General features: G+C 34.7%; 3 protein-coding genes across 7 annotated transcripts; 1 reads left to right on the forward strand and 2 right to left on the reverse strand.

The window, feature by feature from the left end:
* The first annotated feature begins 5084 nt into the window (after nucleotides 1-5084).
* On the forward strand, nucleotides 5085-8396 carry LOC108805846 (polygalacturonase At1g48100). The gene is given in 7 exon segments (XM_018577814.2): nucleotides 5085-5372; nucleotides 5375-5559; nucleotides 5823-5990; nucleotides 6438-6482; nucleotides 6608-6815; nucleotides 6953-7034; nucleotides 7693-8396. Coding segments are annotated over 7 exon segments (1416 nt in total). The 5' UTR covers nucleotides 5085-5149; the 3' UTR covers nucleotides 8198-8396.
* A 476-nt stretch (nucleotides 8397-8872) lies between these two features.
* Nucleotides 8873-12259, reverse strand: LOC108805831 (YTH domain-containing protein ECT4). 2 transcript variants are annotated; one of them, XM_018577802.2, is made up of 7 exons: nucleotides 12073-12259; nucleotides 11532-11700; nucleotides 11380-11453; nucleotides 10854-11297; nucleotides 10138-10653; nucleotides 9847-10059; nucleotides 8873-9766 (listed from the first exon to the last, which is right to left on the reverse strand). In XM_018577802.2, the coding sequence occupies exons 2-7, from the start codon at nucleotides 11617-11619 to the stop codon at nucleotides 9164-9166; spliced, it is 1938 nt and encodes a 645-aa protein (XP_018433304.2). In that variant the 5' UTR covers nucleotides 11620-11700; nucleotides 12073-12259; the 3' UTR covers nucleotides 8873-9163. The 2 variants fall into 2 exon arrangements, with proteins under 2 accessions (XP_018433304.2, XP_018433296.2); XM_018577794.2 differs by having other exon boundaries at nucleotides 11963-12259.
* Nucleotides 12260-14222: 1963 nt separating this feature from the next.
* Nucleotides 14223-20278, reverse strand: LOC108810053 (serine/threonine-protein phosphatase 7 long form homolog). Of its 4 annotated transcripts, none has more exons than XM_056987607.1 (13): nucleotides 20119-20259; nucleotides 19930-19994; nucleotides 19732-19839; nucleotides 18887-19644; nucleotides 18707-18794; nucleotides 18166-18600; nucleotides 17941-18091; nucleotides 17156-17739; nucleotides 16547-17074; nucleotides 16289-16423; nucleotides 16081-16188; nucleotides 14767-15995; nucleotides 14223-14525 (listed from the first exon to the last, which is right to left on the reverse strand). In XM_056987607.1, exons 3-12 carry the CDS (start codon nucleotides 19837-19839, stop codon nucleotides 14799-14801), a joined length of 4092 nt encoding a protein of 1363 aa, XP_056843587.1. In that variant the 5' UTR covers nucleotides 19930-19994; nucleotides 20119-20259; the 3' UTR covers nucleotides 14223-14525; nucleotides 14767-14798. The 4 variants fall into 4 exon arrangements, with proteins under 4 accessions (XP_056843587.1, XP_056843589.1, XP_018437685.2 ...); XM_056987609.1 differs by having other exon boundaries at nucleotides 19930-20009; nucleotides 20119-20258; XM_018582183.2 differs by lacking the exon at nucleotides 19930-19994 and having other exon boundaries at nucleotides 20119-20278.
* Nucleotides 20279-22735: the final 2457 nt, after the last annotated feature.

Below are 22735 nucleotides of genomic sequence, written 5' to 3' on the forward strand. Positions count from 1 at the left end.
CCGCACGAGATAAAATACTATTCCAAAGTACACTTACCGTAGTCACCATAAAATAAAATACAGTTACGGGAAAATGACTTATTTCGACCTAAATTTTATCTCCCACCTGAATCTTGTAATAGTATGTATTCTGTGCCGAAATAAACAAAAATCCAAAAATACTACATCAACTTTATCAGTATGAGTCTGTTTAAGTCGATGACAGAAAAACTACATTAACTTTACGCATCGTGCATTTTCATTACCGAACTTTATAATAGTGCATATTTCATGCATATTGCATACTGAATTAAAACAAAATTAAAAACAATACTACACAAATTCGCAAAATTGTGCTTATATATATTGACCGTCAAAGTGTTAGTCATCGGTTAAATTATCAAAACCGCATCATTTTGGATAAATACCGTAAAACTAAAAATTCAAAAATACTATATGAATTTTCAGAATCATGCTTGTATCTATATTGACCATCATATGTGTTAGTGATCCGATAAATTAAAAAAATAATTTTTGGGAGGTTTGAACCCTCAAACTAGGACTGGGCAAACATCTGAATCCGAAGAAATGAATGGAATATGATCCAAAAAATAATTATGAACCCAAACCGAAATTGGTTAAGTATTCAAACGAGTTCAATTTTTTTGGCATACATTATTCAAGTTTATATGTAATATATTATCTTTATTTTTAGAATTAGAGAAATTTAATAATTTCATCTTATAATAATTCAAATGGATTATGTGAACTGGGACATAATTTTTTTTAAAAACCAGAATAGAATTGGAATCCTTAACCCAAAAAAACTCAAAAACCTAGAACCTAACACGAATAAGTACTAGAACACCCTATCTTACCCACACAATAAATGACTAACACTTTTGATGTTCAATATATATATAAGCACAATTTTGAGAGTTCATGTAGTATGTTTAAATTTTGATTTTACATAATTTATCCAAAATGACATACTTTTGATAAATTAACGGATGACTAACACTTTTAACGGTCAATATATATAAGTATGATTTTCTAGAATTCATGTAGCTATTTTAAAATTTTAGTTTATTTCAATATGACATATGCACTATTATAAAGTTTAGAAATAAGAAGACATGATACGTAAAGTTCATATAGTATTTTCAAATTTTTGTTTAGTACGCTTTACTGAAAAATTCAGGTAAGAAAACATACAACTGATAAAATTCATGTTGAAATAGACCTTTTTCTGTACAATTTACTGTGTGATGTAATTGTTTGTGTTGTTTGCATCTATTTTATTAAAACTGAAGTACAAATAAAAATTCACCCTTAATTCTTCTTAATATTTACCAACTTGTGCCATTGGTACTAAATGTTTTTTAATAAAATCGAAAATTAAGTGTAATTAATAGAATATCTTTTTAAATGTTAGTTACCTTAAATTTCAAAACAAAATCTCAATAGATATGCACAATGTCTGACAATAAATAAAAAAATGGAAAATCATTTTGCTAATATTAAATCACAACGTATTTTTGTTACATGCATAAATAAATCATTGATTAAATTGTAGTCTATTTATGACCTGATTGGCTGATTTCACTGCATCTATAGTTTTTATTATAAACGGTGATTTCATAACAATATATAGGAATTCACTATTAATAATTTATATTATTAAAATTGAAGTATAAATTAGATTTTTTGGAAACATAAATAACAATTTTTAAAAAGATGTTTGTTTGGAAACTTGGATACCAATTTTAAAAACATAGGTTTTTTTGAAAACATGAATATCAATTTAAAAATAGAGTTATTTGGAAACATGAATAGCGATATAAAAAAGATATAATATTGTTTGGAAACATAGATAGCATTCTATTAAAAAAAATGAATTTATGTTATTAAAAAAAATTGGAAACTTATTATATTATGAGAAACTATATATTTGTGTCAATTTTAAAATATATGAAAATGAGCTTATCTAATAATCTAAAAGTATCATTTGTCTAAGATAATCATAAAACAAAATTTAAACTTTATGTACATATTTCAAATCAAATAATAATTTAAAGTTGATTTATATCAAAAATTGATCTAAAATATATATATATATATATATATATATATATATATATTCAAAAAATTATTTTTACTAAAATATTTTCCAACTACCATTATCAAAAAAATGTTTTCAATATATGTGATTATTGAAAATATAATATATGTGATTATTTATATGATAGTACGTATAAAATACTATTAATTATATGTTTGGTGTGTTTTAAAGGAAAAAATAGATTGTGAATTAGGGGTGGGCATTCGGGTTCGATTTAGGTCTGTTTGGGTTTTGAATTTTCGGGATCAAAGATTTCAGTCCCATTCGGATATTTCTAAAATTTTGATTCGGATGCGAATTCACATCTTTGCGGGTTTGTTCAGATTCGGATAACCCATTTAAATTCATTATATACTTTAAATTTTTCAAAATATTTAAACAAAATATATAGTACTTATACATTTCAATACCATATTAGAATACCCGAACTCAACATATAAATTGTTTTGATTTAAATATTTGGATAGAGAATCAATAATTATGTTAAGTATTTTTAGTGATTTGAGTATACTTTAACTATTTTAGATATTTATATATATTTTCAACTATTTCAACCAACTTATAAGTACCATATATATATTTTGTATGTTTTATATACATTAAGTCAAAAATATATATAAGTATATAAATCTATTTCAGATACATTCAGCTATCTGAAATACTTCGGTTAGGAATGAATTCGTTTTAAGTTCTCTAAATACCAAAATTTTGATATTTAATCAAATTCGGTTCGGGTTTTATACTTCTTTTGGATCGAGATCGGTTTGATTTTTTAGATTCAGATTTTTTGCTCAACTCTAATATTGACATGAAAAACAACATATTTTATAAAAATATACACCCGCACGGGCGTGCGGATCAAAATCTAGTTACAAGTTAAACACTTAACAAAGGCAGACTACGAGGTTGTTTTGCTGAGACGATTTTGCTGAGACGATCGTAGTTCAGTAAGCTTTACCGTGGTCTCTCTCTCTCTCTCTCTCTCTCTCTCTCTCTCTCTCTCTCTCTCTCTCTCTCTCTCTCTCTTTCTCTCTCTCTCTCTCTCTCTCTCTCTCATGTCATACATCTCACGCACACGTGTTCCAAACGTGGAAAAACTTTGAGCAAATACAAGTAAAATAAATCAAACAACTCATAGTTAACTAGGTCATATGGAATAATTAATACTACAATACTGAGTTATCACAATGTTTTACCCTATTTTATATTGATATTTATATCTCGATTTTATTTTTGGGTTATATTTTAAATTATCATAGTGACCAAAAATATGATTTAGAAAAGAACAAAAAAATGATACAGTAGGCCTAAAAAGTGGTGTTTTAAAATAATGGTTATATATTGTAAACCATAGTACTGATCGTGTGTCATATATTGATCATCTAAAACAGGACCGTCTGAAAACAATAGAGAAAAATATATTATTCTCTCTTTTTCATAAAGAATGTCATTTTAATATTTTTATACAAACTAAAAATGATTATAATGCATTTAAGTTTTTATTATTACATATATTCAACCAAAATTGCACTGAACTTCTAAATTACTGTTTTTGTAATAAGAAAAAAATGTTAAAATAATATTAAATATAAAATAAAGGGAGTACCTTTGAAACAGTAATATTTTTAACAAGGATACACAAAAATATCTATAAATCCTTTAATATATGTGTTATATTATATTATTGAAATGGATTTTAAAAATGTATTCACTTAACCAAATATAAATCATATGGGTATATTATGACGTCATATCTATGCTATTAAAGCTTAATCTCCAAAGATTTTACTTTTGTATCAATTTAAAAATGAGCTAAATTTCAATATATAACTAAAATATTAAGCTTGTTGTAAAAAAGGTTGTAAAAAGACAAGTCAACCAAGTTCTAGTAGTCTAATAATGGTAATCTCTCAGAGCCTCGTGTGTATCCACATCAGTTACGGGTTTGATTCTTTCTGTGAAGTAAATTATCACTTCTTAACTAGTCTGGGTTTATATTTCGTTTCAGTCATAACAGATGATCGGTTTATCTCCAAATATTAGACGGAAGGTATTCTAAACTCGGATCAGACGTGTGATAGCTAGTTTAACACTAAGGGGCTGACTGGTTTTCCCGCTACCACCCGCAAACGCAGCTTTTGCGGTTCATAGCGGTTGTTGGCGTTTCGAAACAATCACAGAAAACGCTACAAATCGCTTCAAACCGCTCCGAACCTCTTAAAATCAAAAGCTAGTTCCAGATAGCGTTTGCGGTTGCGGGCGGTTGCGGGAGGGTAAATTTTTTTCTTTAAAAACAGAATAAATAAAAAATAATACTAAAAATATCCAATAAAAATTTTAAATTGAAATCATAGAAATTGTAAAATGTATTCATACTATATTTCAATTTATATTATAAAAATTTAAAACCAAAATATTTTATAAACTTTTAAAATTTAATAATATGATTTTATAAATAGAAATTTTATATTTATCATATTATTATGATTTTTAATATTTTTATAATTACATAAAATGTAAATATTATTAAATTATTATTTAACAGATGTTGCTTTTGGTAGTTTACCAGTCATAACAGTCCCACAAACGCAACAATTTCTAACAGCTGTACCAGTCGTACAAATCTTTAAAAAATGCTTAAAACCGCAACCACCCGCACCCATAAACTCCCGCAACCGCAACCGCAACCACTGCGTTACACAAGTCAGATCCTAAGTATGTTCCTTCCAAAATCGACTGGATTAGCCTATAGGGTATATCCAAAAAAAAAGACAAGTCGAAGTTTAAGAAAAAAAAAGTCGTAGAAGCATATTTAGAACATACAGTATATATATTTTAGTAAACCATAAATCGCAAAGCCCAAAACAACATGGGTAGATAGACTCCAAGAATCAACCATATATCAACACGTGTCACCTCCACAGACTTCAAACTCCATTGTCTCTGTGTGTTGTGCTTGGCATGATTTGCTATATAATACTCAAAACTCTCCTCCTCTTTTAGCATTATCTCTCTCACCTTCTTCTTCTTCTTCATCTTCGTTAAACAATGCGCATTCTCAGTGGGATTCTCGTGGTTTACTTAATCTCTACTCTCCTCTTTGGTCAGTTAATCTACGTGGTACGAGGAAGATTTCATTACCACAAGAGACGCGGTCTCTCGGATCCTCCTCCTCCTCCTCCAGCTGTAACCGCTGAGCCACCTCAAGTCCCCTCCGACCCGTACCCGAACCCGAATCCAGACCCGGCTCCAGGAGATTCAGACTCGGCATGCATTTTGACGTGACGTCGTTCGGCGCAGTGGGTGACGGCTCGTGTGACGATACAGCAGCATTTAGAGATGCGTGGAAAGCCGCTTGTGCTGTTGAATCCAGTGTCGTTTTAGCTCCTGAAGGCGGCGTTTTTAAAATCACTTCCACTATTTTCTCCGGTCCTTGTAAGCCAGGACTCGTCTTTCAGGTGAGCAAACCAACAAACAAATTTCTCCTCTTCACAGGCAAAAAAACTTATCTTAACAAACAAACAAAAAGATATTCACCTCGTATGTGAGAGTCGTCTTAACACATTACAAGAACCATCATAAAAATCGATCAATAATTTTAAAATCAGTGTAATATTAACCAATTTTACTTAAATTTTTTTTTTGTAACTTAATTTTACTTAAATTTGGTTAGCATGTAATTTATTTTCAGTAAATGATTTTTTTTTGTTGGGTTGTGAAGTTGGATGGAGTGTTGATGCCTCCGGATGGACCAGAGGAGTGGCCAGAGAAGGACAGTAAAAGTCAATGGTTAGTTTTTTACCGCCTCGATGGTTTCACGTTTGCCGGCAAAGGCACCGTCGAAGGCAACGGTCAAAAATGGTGGGACTTACCTTGCAAGCCTCATCGGGTAATTCATTATATTTTTGCCACTTGATTTGAGTTTTACTTTTATTTTTACCGGCTCACAATTATTTTAACAAACTATATCAAAAATTTATCTGACTATGCTCTTTCAATTTTAAAAAGATAATTTTAAAAATAATTATAAAGATAGATATTACAGTTTAAGCATTTTTATTTGTTAATAATGATAAATTCTAAACTTAAGTTTTTATTTAGTTACTATTGATTTAAATTTATTACAAAATTTAATCATACAAATGATATATTGTTTTCTAAATATGTATAATTTTTTTAAAAAAACTATTGTTTGAAAATAGAAATATTAAATTCATAATTCATGACCGTGAGTCCGGGACAAAATGCGACAAATAAACCGTACTATTATTCCGCTCTGATTTTACAGATATATGAAAAAAAAAGATTTTTATGTGTTTTACTTTTTCGTTTTCAGGGACCAGATGGATCATCGTTGTCCGAACCATGTGTTAGTCCAACTGTAAGTCCAATTAAACTTCAAATTTTAGCGAAAAAAGTCTAATTAAATACGAATCAAATTGCTAAATCCAAAACCGTTTAAATTGGTTTAGTGATCACTTTTATTCTTGGGTTTTGGTTTTGCAGATGATTCGGTTCTTCATGAGCAATAACATAGAGGTTGAAGGACTGAGAATCCAAAACAGCCCTCAGTTTCACATGAAATTCGACGGATGTGAAGGAGTTTCAATCAACGATATCCAAATCTCATCTCCAAAACTAAGTCCTAACACCGATGGCATCCATCTCGGGAACACGAGATCAGTGGCCATTCACAACTCTGTCGTTAGCAACGGTACGATTTTCTGTATATTTATTTCTCTAGTCGAATATTATTGAACGTGACAAGAGATTCTACAAGAGTAGTAACAATCAATAATGTAGCATTGGAAACGTATTTGTATATTAATCGGGAATGAAACATTGCAACAGGGGATGACTGCATTTCTATTGGAACTGGTTGTTCAGACATTGACATTCAAGGTGTCACTTGTGGGCCCAGTCACGGGATCAGGTTTCTCTCTTTTAATTAAATTTGTACAAAATAAATGTTTTTATAATTAAATTTGTTGGGCTTCAGCTCTTATTTTATATATAAAAAACTTGATGAAAAATAAAAACTTGATGAAAAAAAAAAATTAAATTTGATTTAATTTCTTGAATTGATCTCATTTTTCTTGATTATATTTTTGGTGTAAATGTTTAATTCTTTTTTTTTGGATTTGCACCCTGAAAAAAAAATTGATTCCACAACGAAGTATTTTTTCTCATGGATCACGAATACTAGCTGAATGATCTACTGGAAATCGAATTTTGGAACTAGTTGACAAGAAATAAATAATACAACATTTCGGAATTTGGTTAAATATTTTCTATACAAAACTAGAATTTCTCATAAATACCTTTTGTCGTAGTTTGGCTTGAATATGTCAGAAAAAAAATTATGTTGCCGGCTATTAAATCACGAGTATCATTAAGATCTAAACTCAAATTAAAAATTCTTTTAGCATAGAACCAAAAGTTCTTTTTAGATTGATCTAACTATTTTATTTATTTATTTGTGTTTGTTGTTGCTGTTGTTATTATAAAAAAAATATCTATTTTTGTTTGTTTGCCAAGTAGGATGGCAAAAGCAAATCCGTTCTAACCACTAAAAAATGTTGAAAACGCAGCATCGGGAGTTTAGGAGTGCACAATTCTCAAGCATGCGTTTCAAACATAACCGTCCGAAACACCGTGATTCGCGATTCAGACAACGGCCTCCGAGTCAAAACATGGCAAGGCGGAACCGGATCCGTCTCCAACCTCCTGTTCGAGAACATCCAGATGGAGAATGTCCTAAACTGCATCATCGTCGATCAATACTACTGCCAATCCAAGGAGTGCCGCAACGAGACGTCAGCGGTTCGAGTCTTCGACGTCCAGTACCGTAACATCAAAGGGACTTACGACGTTAGAAGTGCGCCGATTCACTTCGCTTGTAGCGACACCGTCGCTTGTACAAACATCACAATGTCCGAGGTCGAGCTTTTGCCGGAGGAAGGAGAGCTCGTTGACGATCCGTTTTGTTGGAATGCTTATGGGACTCAAGAGACGTTGACGATTCCGCCCATTGATTGTTTGCTTGATGGATCTCCGGTGGTGGAGGAAGGGTATGATTCGAACCCGGGTTGCTGATTCATGGGCTAATTTGTCAGTCACGTGGATGGAAGTTGATTTTTAGTTGTATATGGGCCATCCCTTGTAGGGCCTTTTACTAGAAGCCTTATATGTGCGATGAAATTTTTAGATGGACTTGTTATTATATGGTCCATTATATATTTTATCTATCTATTCGTCGTCATATTTGGGCTAATGGACTTTCTTATTAATTCTTCTGCGACGAGTAATGAAACACAGACGTTTTATGGAGTAGTTAATAACAAAATTTCAGTCGGTTTAGGTTTATGTCATTAATTTAACTTGGTTAAATCATAAACCATTAGAACCAACAATCATGTGAAATTATATTCAAATTGAGGAAATTTTGGTTTTTAACTTTTGAGATGAAAAACACGGTTGAAATATTATGCAGATTGTTGTGTAAGATGCTAGTTAGGGGAAAATTGAGCGTTTTCCAAAAGATGATGTAAAAAGATGCATGAACTTATGAAAAGATTATAATCTAGTAGTTAATATGATAACAAGTGAAAAAGGTTCCTTATAATTCGAAAGTTGCCTATAATATGTAAATGCCATTGGAAAGAAGGAAAATATTTGACCAGAAAAAGAAGTATTTAATATCCAATTTTGAAAACTCCTTTGAGTTGAAACAAAATGACCAAACAGAACGCCAACATACAAAGAAATGTAAAACTGGGAATTTCACAATTGGAAAAAAAAAAACAGAAGAGAACTCAAAACGCAATAATTTTCCGGTCAAATCCAAAATAACCAAAACGCAACCACTAACCGCAAACCAACGATAATCTTTACGGCGTTTGACATAATTGCGAATTCTCAAGTCACCAGTCAAGACTCTCAGCTATATAAACAGAAGCCTCTCATCATACCACATGTGGCATATATGATGAAGCAGGAGTATAATGCAGAGGATGATCAAATATAAAGAAGACAGATGAGATAATAAACCAAACCAAGGGCTTACTTCTTCTGAAGTGAGCTGGGGTCCAGAGGAATAGTACCGACTGTTACAATTGGAGGAGACCCGGTAACTTTGATGGGCATTGATCCAACTTTAACAGTGTCACTGTCTTCAGAAAGAAGAGGATCAACAACCACTTCAGGAGGATCTGTTTTCTTGTCAGAGACAGAGGGGGCTGGTTTAGACTTTGGTGGACTCTGGTTGAGGCGAGAACCAGTGGTTGGGTTGGAGTCATCATCAGTCGGGCTAACGGTGAGAGAGGTGATCTTCTTCTCAATGAGAGTAGTAGTATCTTCTTTAATACCTTCCTTCGCGTTGGTCTCCTCATTCCCATCTGATTTCAAAGGAACCTCCTTGGTTTCTGAAGAAGAGGTTACTGAAGGTATCTTGAAGGCATCCATAGAGCTTTTCTTGTTTCTTTCAGAGAAATCTGGTCTGGGTACTGGTACAGGGCTAAGGAAGCTTCTGTAGGGCAACCTGTTTCTCTCATCGTGCATGACTCTCTGGCGGTTTTCGTAATAAGCAAAATCATCTAGTAACGAAGTCCTTTCAGCATGGCCTTTGAATATCTTTAGCACCTCCAGACCTTGTTTCAGCATTATCTGCAAAAGGGAACTATAGCTTAGCAAATTATTACAATATTGAGAATCTTTCAAAGTTGAGTGCTAGCAGCAAAATTCACCTCTTGAGTGTCTCGACTGTTGGTGACCGGCTTATTCTCATTGTTCTGTAATATGATGTGCCTGAAATAGCTATTGGGAACATCTTTAATAATGTGCCATTTGACAGGAAAGCTTCCACTCCATTTGTCTTGCTGCCAAAAATCCATGTCTTTGTCGAAAGAAACCGGACCGGTCATCTCAGCCATGCCACAAAACAAACCACTAGCATTGACCTAAAGAAGAAAAGTAACACATCTGTATAAGCGACAAAAAGTGTTAACACAAACAAAGGTAGTAAGGAAAAAACTCACAGAAAAGAACAAGAATATTGGGCATTCACAAGACTTCTCGGCGGCTGTTCTCTGAGCGTCTTCATATGCACTCTGCAACTTCTTGTTCCCGTGCAAAGTAGATGACCAGACACTGTATTTGATGCTCTTGTGAACATCATCTTCACTATAAGATTTAATCACAAAAAACTTGGCATTGCTGTAATCGATTCGGAGATCTTCTTTATTATACTGATTAGGATCGATCACAATATTTCCTTCAGCGTCAGCATTTCCAGCTTTTGTTGTGTAAGCTTTAACAATAAGTTGATTTCTTGGAACTTTTGATCTCGAACCTCGGTTATGTTGACTGACTGAATCTGAACTTATATTTGCATGCATACCATACAGCTTGGGACGGGGATTGTTATTGTTTGTTGCAGCAGTGGATGGAAGACCATTACGTTCAGGTGGAGCATTGTCTAGTTGTCCAGATGACGAGACTCTGCTACTGGAAACAACGTCAGCGGGTTGACTGCTACCAGAAATAGCTTTTCCCTGCAAAGATGATTACACATGTCCAGATTCAAAATCAGAATGATATATACTATCTAAGGGTGTAGTGATGTCATCAGTAACAAACCACGTTTAGTACTATAAAAGCAAGTATATCCATTTTTGAATTTAATCAATTATTTCCTATTTCATTAACATCCTATCACCAATATCGAAAGCAATTATTTAAATGAAAACTATACCTGGAGGGTCGGAAATGCGGTAGAAACTCTCTTGTCTGTTGCTAGTGGTCTGTTTTGTCCTCCAGGGTTAGGCCGTGGCTTCTCGGAGGATCTGTTGACAGAATTAGCTGCAGGGGCATTCCTCTGCATCCCATCAGCTGCTGAAGCATTTCTGTTCCTGGATCCTCTCCCGTCAGACCGACCCCTGTTAGCTGCTGAACCAGTCTCCACCGAAGGGTTAGCCGAGCTACTGGAGACGATATCAGGGTGAGCTGCATAGGGAACAAAGGCAGGAGGAGACGATGCGACATTCTGGTAAGGAGGAAGAGGGTAGTATTGTTGGGAAGCAGGGAGGAAAGGAGAATCAGCGCCAGGGATGTAAGGATTGAAGGGATTGTAAGGAGACTGTGCAAATCCATAACTAGGCGTATAGTATATATAGGGAGAATTCTCATTCTGCCCACCCTGTAGATGGTTAACCAAAAAAATAAAGTGAATGAGAACAATAAATGACAAGTCTTTAATGTTCTTCAAGAGAGATTGGTACCTGGTACTGGAGTTGTGAACCATCTACACCAAAAAACATCTGATGGTTCTCCCATTCGCCGGGTGACTCATAACCTGAATTTAAAAAAAAAATCAAGATTAATTGAGAACAATTCAAAAGAGTACAATAATGAAGCACAAGTGATGATATACCTGTACAATAATAGGCATAATTGGGATCAACGGGGTAATACAAGCCCTGTTCAGCAACAAAATCAGGGGCTCCCTCGGAGGTATACATTGCTTCTTCTTCTTCTTCTTCTTCTTCTTTTTAACTTATCAAAAGAGAATGTTGTATCAATGGAGTTTGGACAAAAAACACCTGTAAAGAAATTAGCTTCAAAGGTAAGTGAACAAAATCAAAACTGAAGAGATTTTTTTTTCTGTAATACAATGTCCCTCACAAAAACAAATTCAATTGAAACGCCAAAAGAGCCCCAAAACCTATAAAAACAAGAAGGAACGAAACCTAAAACAGCCAGAAAATCTCCACGCAAATCGCGAGAAAAAATCATGAACCGCTAATTAATTGAAATAATTCGGATAAATAGAGAAAACAGCGTAGGAGAAATTAGGCCTATTACCAGAAATTTGGGAGAATCAGGACATGCCTTAGCCTACCCAAAGTTCTTCGACTGATTCAAATTGATAAAGAGAGAAGAAGCGAATAAAGGCTTAAGAAGAGAGGGCTTACGAGAACACGAGTTGACCAATAAAAAATTGGGAGAAATCTCTGCAGAATCGGAACCCTAACCCTAGAATGAGAGGAGAGAGAGGGGGAGAAGAAGAGAGATTCGATAAAATTATGACAAAATGAGAGAAAAAAAGAAAACCAGAAGACGCGCAAAGGCGGATTCCCCAAAAGCTTTGGTGACGTTAATACGCTGCGTTTTCAACGGGTGAATCTAGGTCTACTACTTATTGACATGTACCTTGAGAAGTCGATTATACCCTTGTCGATTACTTAACCACGAATGTGCGGTAACGAAACGGTGCCGTTTTTATTGGTTTTCGACAGACGAGACCTAGAGAATATAAACCCGTAACTGTGTCAAACCGACTTTGTAATTTCAATATCGACTATTGATGTTTTATAAGTGCACTATATTCAATAAAAACTGGCATGTTTTGTCTAAGAAAATATTAGATTTTGATTCGCATTTTAAAACATGAATTGTCTATTTTAAATATTTAATTTTTAACATAAAATCTGAACTTAATTTATATTGTTTTATCGCACTATTTAATAGTTGACTTAATAATTTTTTGTATATTTAGATATAAAAATGTTAATTTTGTGAAAATAGTTATTAATTTTTTTTTTCTTTGCAAAATTTAAATCGAGCTCAAAAACTCATATACTAAAACATTGAAACAGAGAATTCGGCAAATTGGACCCAAATCGTATCTAACATGTAATTTTTGTCCGTGAATCTTTTTCTTTTCTTAAGTTAAGTTGATTTGTGTTCTTTGCAAGTGAACATATAAATAAGAACAATACTTTTTTTTTGATCAAAAATAAGAACAATACTTATATGTGTTATTTCACTGTAATTTTTGTTTGTGATACTTTAAGGTTCCTTGTATTTTTAAACGCCGACTAGAGTGGACATCTTTAAGCTTTCTATGTGTCATAGCTTTAGTTTAATATCAAAAAGGAAAATGTCCGAAAATTGATGTGATGCTCTCTATTTGTTGTATATGACAATTAGGCATGGGCATTTCTCGGTGTTGGTATCGGTTCGGTTCGGATATTTCTGGTTTCATATAGTTCAGAAGTGGGGTTAGAGGATCCAATGAGTACTTAACATATTTTCGGTTCGGTGATTCGGATAGTTTTGGGTTTGGTTCGGTTCGGATAGTAAAACAAGGTACCGAAAATATCCGAAATAATTTTAATTCTCATTTGGCTCGGGTTCGGGTTCGAAGAGTTCATGTATTTCGGATAATTCAGATAAAATATTGGTTATTTAGAATAAAATATCAAATAATTATAATGATTTAGATAAAAATTGGATATTTTGGATTACTTTAGATATTTCAGATAAAATTATCTGGATAATTTCGGATAGTTCGGATAATTCGAATATTTTATAATAAAGTATTCTTCAGATATTTTGGATTTTTAAAAAAAAAATTTAGTTATAGATACATATATATATATATATATATTTAGTTATGTTATATGTATATATAATTAATATTTTTATTTATACGAGTATCCGTTCGGTTGTCGGTTCGGTTATCTCGTATATAGAAATATATGAACAATTCGGGTATTTAAGGGTCCTTGATTTGGTTTCGGTTCGATTCCAGTTCGATTCTTCAGTTCCGGTTTTTTTTCCCGGGCCTAATGACAATGCTGACTCTCGGTTCTGTCTATTTGAAATTCAGGGTCTGTTCTTTCTCATGTCTGTTACTCTCTCTCCGAGGTTAAGGTGTGTGATTCTATTACGGTCTTAATAAGTTTTTGGTCTATGCACTTCTCCATCTTGTCTTCTTACCAGCAATCAAATTAGGGCTTCTCCAGGCTCCAGCACATGCTAGTGATATTACAGCATTCTTCTTCATGGTAGCATTAAAAGGAAAAGAGAAGCTTTGGAAACTGGCTGCACACAAAATGAAAGGGAAGGAATCATCACAAGGCAAGACATAAAAGTCATTCCCTTTCATCTTTCTTTGTTAGTTTGAAGCTTGCAAATTCCTCTTGTTCTTATGTTTCCTGATACTAGTGCTTCTATTGTTACTGTTACCACATTATAAACATGCACTGTCAATGAGATCGTAGCGAGTTTACGTTTTAATTCCCCTTGGACCACCATTGTTGGGTTGAGAATAAGATGATTAACTTCCATGTAACTTTTTCAATGAACTTTAGTTGAAAAAAAAGAATCCGGTTCCAGCACCGTCCCGCAACAAACGATAAAATACAAACTTATTTCTTAAATATAAAAAGAAAAATACATTTTAACTGAGAAAACTAAATTCAAGAAAAGATATCCGGTTTACACATCACCATCCTACCGACTAATCAAACTCTCTTAACATCTAAACTTGAATTAGCAAAGCGGATCCAGTTAAGATGGACTTGAAAAGCTTAGGCTATTATGGCCACTGTACATCGTCTTTGAGAAAACATCCTGAAGCCTGCAAAAGAAACTCAAGACATGTGAGACAAAAATGTTATGGAGTACAATCAATATGATAAAGATGCCTGTGTTGGTAATGAAATGTTGAAGAGCCTGTTAATATTCATAAGTAACAAACAGACTCACTAAATCAAATTAAACAGAGCCGCCAAAAGTAAAGATACAAACATTAACACCTCCGTAACCGTAAGTGTGTTTAATAATAGCCTGGATAGGTCTAAAAGAGCGATTGGATTTACCTCTGTTGGAAAGAAGACCAAAGGAACAGAGTTCAGGAGTCCATATTTGGAACCAAGTGCGGCTTGTCAAGAGCAACTTCGGTCTTAGAATCAACAGCCTGGTTGATCTTCTGCTGAGGATCTTCACTAAAATCAACAAGTTGTTTTTTGTCAGATGACTTGCGCTTAGAATAGGTAACCAGTTTGATTACTCTCTCTGGCTTATCTGCATGCTCTCCATGATCCTTGTCAAAAGAAGGCTTCTTAAAGTTATCCTGATCCACCGCTGGCTCAGACCCACCTCGTTTGCTGGTTAGACATTTGGATAAACTGGTACAGTCTGTGTTGAGTCCACCATTTACAGTCCCCGGATCATAATCACCACCATTGGTGGCTATGTCTTCCATATTAAAATCAACCATATCTTCAATGGGCTCTGTATAATTGAGTTCGCTGGTTGCACGCACTGACTTCTCAGCAACATCGGTGGCTGTGTCTCTGTTCCTGTCAGTTGTATCGTTCCCTGTGACTTCAGCTACTGCACTTTCTGGTTTCTCATCATATGTGATTCCTAATTCCGCTGATGCATCACCAGCGGTGCTGCAGTCATCTACTCTTGTAGCCTCTTCTTCACCAGTGGTTCCTTCTTTTTCTGCTTTCTCTTCGGAAATCTTAGTAGAGTTGGAGGCTTCCACATCATTTTGGTCTCCAATTCTGGATCCAGAATCGCCAGCAATTTCATCAACTGCCATTGGTTCACAGTTTGCTGCTTTCTCAGTCCTAGATTCTATGGACTCTCCAGAATCAAGCACATGAAGATCATAAGCTAGTGGCGGTTCCATATCAATAACGTTAGGAGGTCTAGATTCCAGTTTTTCATCACTGCCCGTAGCTTCAAACATACTTTGTTCCCTGCTGCGAGATTCCAGCTCTCCAACTGTATCAGATAAATCTTTACTAACCTCTGCCGTCTCGGAACGGTCATCTTCTTTGGAAAAATCTTTAGTCTGCTCTGAAGAATCAACCGTATCTTTATCATTAGATGCTAGAGTTCCAAAAGTTGCAACTTCATCAACTTCCATCGCTTCAGGGAGATCCATGGATCTTTCTTCTACATTCTCAGATGATATTAAACTATCTTTCTCATCAGGCGCTGAGAATGGTGAATCAACAGTTGCAGAATTAGTATAGTTGTGTACTAAATTTCCAGTTGAATGAATCAGGCCTCTATAGTCATAGTATGCCTCAGCCTGCGGATGTCAGAACTCAAAACAAATTATGAATAAACTAAGAGAGATCAAAAGTTAGGAATCTCGTCATTAGCTGTAGAAGTACCTTTGGTCTCGGAGAAACTGCTTCGAACACATGAATTTCAGGCTCCTCACAATCTGGAATGTGCAAGATTATGTAGGCACCTTTATTGTTGTGTCTCTCCTCTGTATCCTGGATACAAGACAACAAATACTCACATAACCATTTGTTGAATCGCAAGAGCTTACTACACGTTGAAGATTAGCCAATAGAAAAATTTAATAAGGCATACCTGAAACTGAGGATGATCAGGAGCACTGAACAAAGTTATTAGCCCTTCATGGTCTTTTGAAAATCCTTCATTCATTGGTGGAAGACCATCTCGTTGTGCTCTTTGATGAGGAGCTTCCTTCCCTCTGATGATCAACTGCCATGAAAAGAAATGAAATCAAGATGCTGAAAAAGTAGCAGTTTCTCCAATCAAATTCTCAAAGCTTCTACGTGCGATGTTTTTGACGATTGTGGTTTCACAGAAACTGATTGATCTAACCTTTAAATCATTATCTTGCAGGAACTTTGCAGTGCAATCAGGACCCCACAACAAACCAATGCCAGCCTCCTTGTTAAGAAAGAGACCACTGTCCGTCGATGGATCTGACCAAAGGATGTCACCAGGAATCAAATTTGAACCGTCAGCAGGAGGATTGATGACACGCCTTTTCACTTTAAATAAATCCTTCAACGAGCCAAGAAGCAAGGACTCAGGTCTACTTTCAGCCTCGAGAACACTGTTATCCGCTTGATTTTTCTGAGCTCGCTTGCGTTTTCTGCTTCGTTCTTGTTTGTCAGAGAGAAAGCTTGGTACGTCACGGAAAAGACCTCCATGTGCTGTAAATACCTTCCCACCAATCACAGATGCCAAAGGGAGTAACTGGAAGCATTCCAAGCATTTTTTGTAGACAACTGCTCCTTTATCTCCATACTTGGTTAATACTTCATTTTTAAATCCATAGAGTGATGTACAACTCTCGCTCTCGTGACTGCCACGCAGAAGAAACACTCTATCCGGTAGAAACACCTAGCAAAAACAAAACGAAATGCACAAATATCAATCAAAATGTTGTCTACTTTAACCAAAGTTGAAGGATGATAACCTTACCTTCCATGATAAAAGAAGTAAGAAGTTTTCCAAACCCCATGCTCCATTGTCCACATAGTTCCCATTGAACACGTAGAACTGATCACCATTTGGGAACCCTGCATCCTGCATAAGGAACAGCAAATCATGTAGCTGCCCATGAAGATCTCCCACCACAACCACCTTTGCTTTGTCACTATCTATCCTAACGCAGTTTGGCTCTTTTCTCAGGATTTTGGAGGCAGAGAGAATCAGCTCATCCAAGACGTTAAAAGGCAGAACATTTGAAAATTCACAAGCTGGGAGATTCCTCGACGACCAATCAAAACCCAACATTACATCACAAATCCAACTGAAAGTAAGCTTGCCTCCCGTAGGCCAGAAAAGAGGCTTCTGGGATACTGATGGTAAAGACTGCTCACACCCTATATCCTGAACAGGTGGCATCCCTTCTGAAGGTTCTGCTAAGACACCATCATCTATTCCCATTTCATTCAAAGGCAAGCAAACCATATCGCTAGACGATGGCTTCTGCGACATCACTGTAGGTGTAGGTTGAGGTAACATCAGAAATGGTCCTGAACTTGGAGCTTGAGCAACAGAGCCTATAACAAAGATGGTCCACAAAACTAGTTAAAGAACACAAGCATCTGCAGTTAATTTAAATTTTCATAATATCTAATAAAAGAAAAAGGAATATCTCATCCATCTATTATCAATTTCTTTCTTTTCTTGGTTACAGTCCAATACTTGACCAAGTCACTAAGAAAAGGAATTGTAGCCTAATAGGCCTTAAGGAATCCTACCATTAGACAATGAGCCTAAAGGCGCGTTGAGTTGAAGGGCGCCTGCACACATATCAACGATATCTTGTAACGTTTGCCTCGCAGTGTCAACAGTAAGTTCCTCTTCAAGCGAAGACTTAGATCGAGCATGAATGGCTGCAACTCTCTGAACCTGCAATTTGATATTGGCTAATGAGCATAAAGCAAGGAGAAAAAAACTGTAGAATGTTAATCATTATAACTTACAAGCACTTGGAAAGCAAAACCAGTGGGAAGAAATTGCCCAGGTCGTCTCTCGTTCATAGGACTAATGATCCTTCTAGTAATTTTGCGGTACCATTCCATATAAGGATCGTTATAGTCCATTGGTCTACACTCTGGCTCACCGAGAACAACAGATGACTCACGTGCCTCCCACAATCCAATGTGTCGACTATGACGTGCTGACCAATCATATACTGATTTGCCTCTTTTGTCAATAGAATGAAGAGCTTTCTCATTATCACAAGGTGCAGGAACTGTTTGGTGAAGACCAAACTGTCTAAGTACCCTATCAGGACGATGCCACTCAACAACATCAAAACAAATTAAAGGTGCGACGGTTCGCCATATGTTCTGACCACTAAGACATATAAGAGGAAGCTTTGCTAGAAGATCTTGAGTGTAAGGTTGCCATATAACCTACATGCACATTATAAAAGAAAAATATTAAGTCTATTATCAGTTTGCCTTGTGTCTATCATTACATTAACATAGCTTAAAGTGATATAAAAGATCAGTTCCATACCTGCTCATCTTTCTGCTGGTCAAATTGGTCTCTATAAAAATCCAGTCCTCCACGAGGATTCTCTTTATGACTCAGAGAAGCTCTCCACCTAGTTTTCAAGGAGTTTCATAAGCGAAAGCACAAATGAAATTGAACTTTGTAAGAACAAAACTGAACACAATAAGATACATGTCAATTTACCTACAGCCTAACGGATCTGGTAAAGCACCATCTATGCCATCCATATAAGAAGCACCAACATCTTTAAGTCTTCCTGGACGGCCAACATGCAATCGTTCCCATGCCCATAACTGAAGCAGAACAAGAGGCCCACAAATGGTGGAAACAGTCCTCTTACTTGCCCGACACAACTCTCTGTAGAGAAGTGCTAGAGTAGCACTACCCCAGCTAAGTTTAGCCACTTCATCAAAGTCCCTTAGCAGAGGGAGAAACGTCAAAGCCACATCATGTTTAGACTTATCCCCGTAAAGAAACCCACTCATCAGAGCTAATATAAAAGCCCTAGTGTGACACTTCAACGTCTCTTCGTCAGGATCAGCAGGTAGATTCCGGAAATTATCACGCAGCCATGCTAAGGACACATGAGAGCCATGCAGATCTCCAGGACCTGGTCTGAGGCCTAACAGGTCCTCACATAGATCAGCCCAGTTGTTCTTCGTACTACCAGTAACCGCAGGTCCATCCACACGGAGACCCAACAGTATATTCACGTCTTGTAAAGTCACAGTGATCTCTCCAGCGGGGAGATGGAAAGTATGCGTTTCAGGTCTCCATCTCTCTACCAGAGCTGTTATCAGAGCATAATCAAGCTGTATAAACGCAACCTTGTACACTCCGTAAAGACCAAACTCGATCAGCTTCCGACACACGAGAGGCTCTAGGGGCCAATCTCTCATTCCCAGTAATTTGTGCCGGCATGTCAGTTCACGAGGAGGAACCTGGAAGTGAAGCAAAGAAACAAGATTTTTACAATCAATACAAGAAAAAAGAGATAAAAGAGTAAAACCTACAAGAGACACACAGACCTCATCTTCCCAAATAGCAGCTGATCTATGCTCATGTTGCCACACCAATACAGACTGATCAACAGGACCAGGGTCCAAATCAAAGCTTATTAGACTCTGCACCTCCATCTACTTATATGGCACATAACAGTAATACAATGATCATTAGTATACAATATAAAGGAACTATCTTTATGTATAATTCGCACAAAAATATACCTTTATGAACAGTCCCTACCAACAACAAACCCTAAGCTGCGATGAACTAACTTGAAAGACAGTCACTAGGAAAAATCATGCTAATTACTCATATGCACAGAAACAAGAAACAGCAATCACAAAGAGACAAACATATTAAACAAAAAGGAACGATTGAAAAAACCAAAGTGTTTGTGTCTGTGGCCGTACCAGAGAGAAGCGTCTGTGAATCAACAACAAAGAAGCAGTAACGGGAAAACCAAAAGAAACGACGTTTGAAAAAACAGAGGAGGAAGGAGAAGAGGAAAGAGAGAGAGAGAGAGAGAGAGCTTCCAGATCTGACAGAAGTTTTCGGCTTCTTCCACGAAACGCTTTACCACTTGTAATCCTTCTAGGTCGCTCCGAGGATCTCATCTTTTCTCCACTACGGCACCGTTTAGGTCAAAACGTTTTTCTTAAGCCCATTAACTATAATCTCGGCCCAAGAAAAAACTGAAATACGATCCGTTTGGGTTAAAACGTTTTTCTTAAGCCCATTAACTATAATCTCGGCCCAAGAGAAAAGTGAAATACGATTTTGAATCGTAAACTCAAAATTTTGTCGATTATACGGGGGTGAATACAACGCCACACGTGTATTTGATTCGATTAGGATTTAGGAGAAGGATCTCATTACTCATATATCAATTGTGAGTTAGATCCTGAGAAACAGTGAGAAGTTGGGTTTTTGTTATCAGTCTGATCTGCTCATCACAGAGATTGGAACTTGTGTTTATGGTGTTAGCCTGAGATCTGTAATGCTAGCTATTAAAAATTGTCATTGGGCTCGCTGAGTGATTCCTTCTCATGTTCTATGGAACTCATCTATACTATTAAAGCAGAAGAATATTTGTGAATATGCCCCTGAAATTTTTATGTTATTACAAAACATTCCATTTACTTTCCTTTTTAAATGAAATTGTGTAATTAAAAGGGAATTTTGGCCACTTAAAAGCTCAATAGAGTTTTAAAATAATTTGACAGTCTAATTTTTTTGTTCAATCTATACTATTAAAGTTGCAGTATGACCAGTTGATATTGGTTCCGTCCAAAAAAAAATTGCATTTAATTACAACTGCATAAAATACATTGTATAATATAACTGCAATTAAAAAGAAAACTGCTTACTGCATATAGTTAACCTTCGAGAACAACTAAAGTCCTGTTTTTAAGGGCCGGACCACAAACTGATGATGCAACAAAAATGTACATTTTTTTTGTTTTTCTTTTTTTATTCATTTTTATTACCTAATAATATATCACATATGTAATTCCAAAATCACAGTATTTATTTAACAAAAAAATATTCCAGGAATCACGTAATGTAATAAAGTAAAAAATATGAAAACTTGCAGTTTATAGAAATAAAAGTATTTAGAAATAACAATAATAGGTTTTAAATCTAAAATTATGTTTTTTTATTATAAAAGAATATGGATTGATGTAAAATAATAAGCTTGCTTAATAATTACACATGAATTTGGAATAATAATTAAATTTCCAAAACAGTTTTTTAAAATAACAAATGCTAAAATGAAATTAATATACTTATAATAAAAGTATAAAATTAATATACTTACATTATATATATAAAATAATATATTAAAAATTATTTTCACATTTTAAAAAAACATTGTTCGCTTTTTGGAGTGGGTTGGGGCGGGTTAGATTGTATATTGGTTTTCGGACATTTTTGACTAATTATGTTAGGTAATTAATAAGAAAATATAATATGTTACAAACTTTAGGAATAGAGTTTAAAAATAATTTTTAAAATGCATATAGCACAAATGTATAGTTATGTAATTTCACATATTTAATATAGTTACCAAAAATATTAAATTAATATTAAACATAAATATGATTACAAAAAAACAAATATGATTATAAAAACACAAATAATAAATTGAAAATTTTCAAAAAACATTAAAACAAATATATAGTCAATACTATTAAAGTAAGATCATGCCCTATTGATATTAGTTGGGTCTAATTTAAAAAAAAAACTAAATATAACTGCACATATAAACATAACTGCTACTCTATAATCTAACTTTACATAACACGCCATCTAAATAACTGCAAGAATACACGTAAGATTCTTTTGAGATGATAATGATGTAAGCTTTGTAAAGTGACACTGTCCAGGACTCCAGATTGTTTTGAAAATAACTGTAACAATACACGTTTACTCCATTATAATTTGTAATCTTATTTTTCACCATTTAGGCCTTTTACTTAAAAATTTGTTGGCAATAAATGATATTTTATTTTAATTTGGATTAGTGTGATGTGTTCTTCTAGGTGTTGTATTGGAAGGATCAAAGAATCCGAGTTTTTAAATTATGTGAAAACAAATTATCAGTAATCTTTCTAAAAAGAAACCATGCCTTGGTGCAGTGCAAACATGCAGTTCATAGAGAAAGAGAGAATTTGTAGAAATTGAAGAGGAATCCGAAAGCTTGGATCGCAGCAGGTTTTTACATGTTTTAAGATTAAAATGAGATTTTGAAATTTTGTAAAGAAAAAACAAATAAGATTACCTAAAAATACAAATATGACCATTATTTTTAAAAAAAACAAGAAAATATATCCGCCCTTTCGAAGGGCGGCTCAAAATCTAGTGAATTATTAAAACGAAATGGGCTTGAAACTCTCGGATCAATGGGCTTGAAATTTTTGCTTATGTTTAGTAACCCATTTAAAATATACTAGATTTTGACCCGTCCTTAAAAATGGCGGGTATATTTTTTGTTGGAAAATTATTTTACGTAATAAAAATTATGAT

This window comes from Raphanus sativus, chromosome 1 (genome assembly GCF_000801105.2).
Source record: "Raphanus sativus cultivar WK10039 chromosome 1, ASM80110v3, whole genome shotgun sequence".
NCBI lineage: Eukaryota > Viridiplantae > Streptophyta > Magnoliopsida > Brassicales > Brassicaceae > Raphanus > Raphanus sativus.

Coding starts and splice junctions, on each gene's coding strand:
- LOC108805831 (XM_018577802.2), bottom strand. CDS start 11,619: ATGTATACCTCCGAGGGAGCCCCTGATTTTGTTGCTGAACAGGGCTTG. Junction 11,298..11,379: donor GTTCACAACTCCAGTACCAG/GTACCAATCTCT, acceptor AACCATCTACAG/GGTGGGCAGAATGAGAATTC. Junction 10,060..10,137: donor CAATATTCTTGTTCTTTTCT/GTGAGTTTTTTC, acceptor TTTCTTCTTTAG/GTCAATGCTAGTGGTTTGTT.
- LOC108810053 (XM_018582183.2), bottom strand. CDS start 19,839: ATGGAGGTGCAGAGTCTAATAAGCTTTGATTTGGACCCTGGTCCTGTT. Junction 18,092..18,165: donor GTTTTGCTTTCCAAGTGCTT/GTAAGTTATAAT, acceptor ATCAAATTGCAG/GTTCAGAGAGTTGCAGCCAT. Junction 16,189..16,288: donor CTGATCATCCTCAGTTTCAG/GTATGCCTTATT, acceptor TCTTGTATCCAG/GATACAGAGGAGAGACACAA.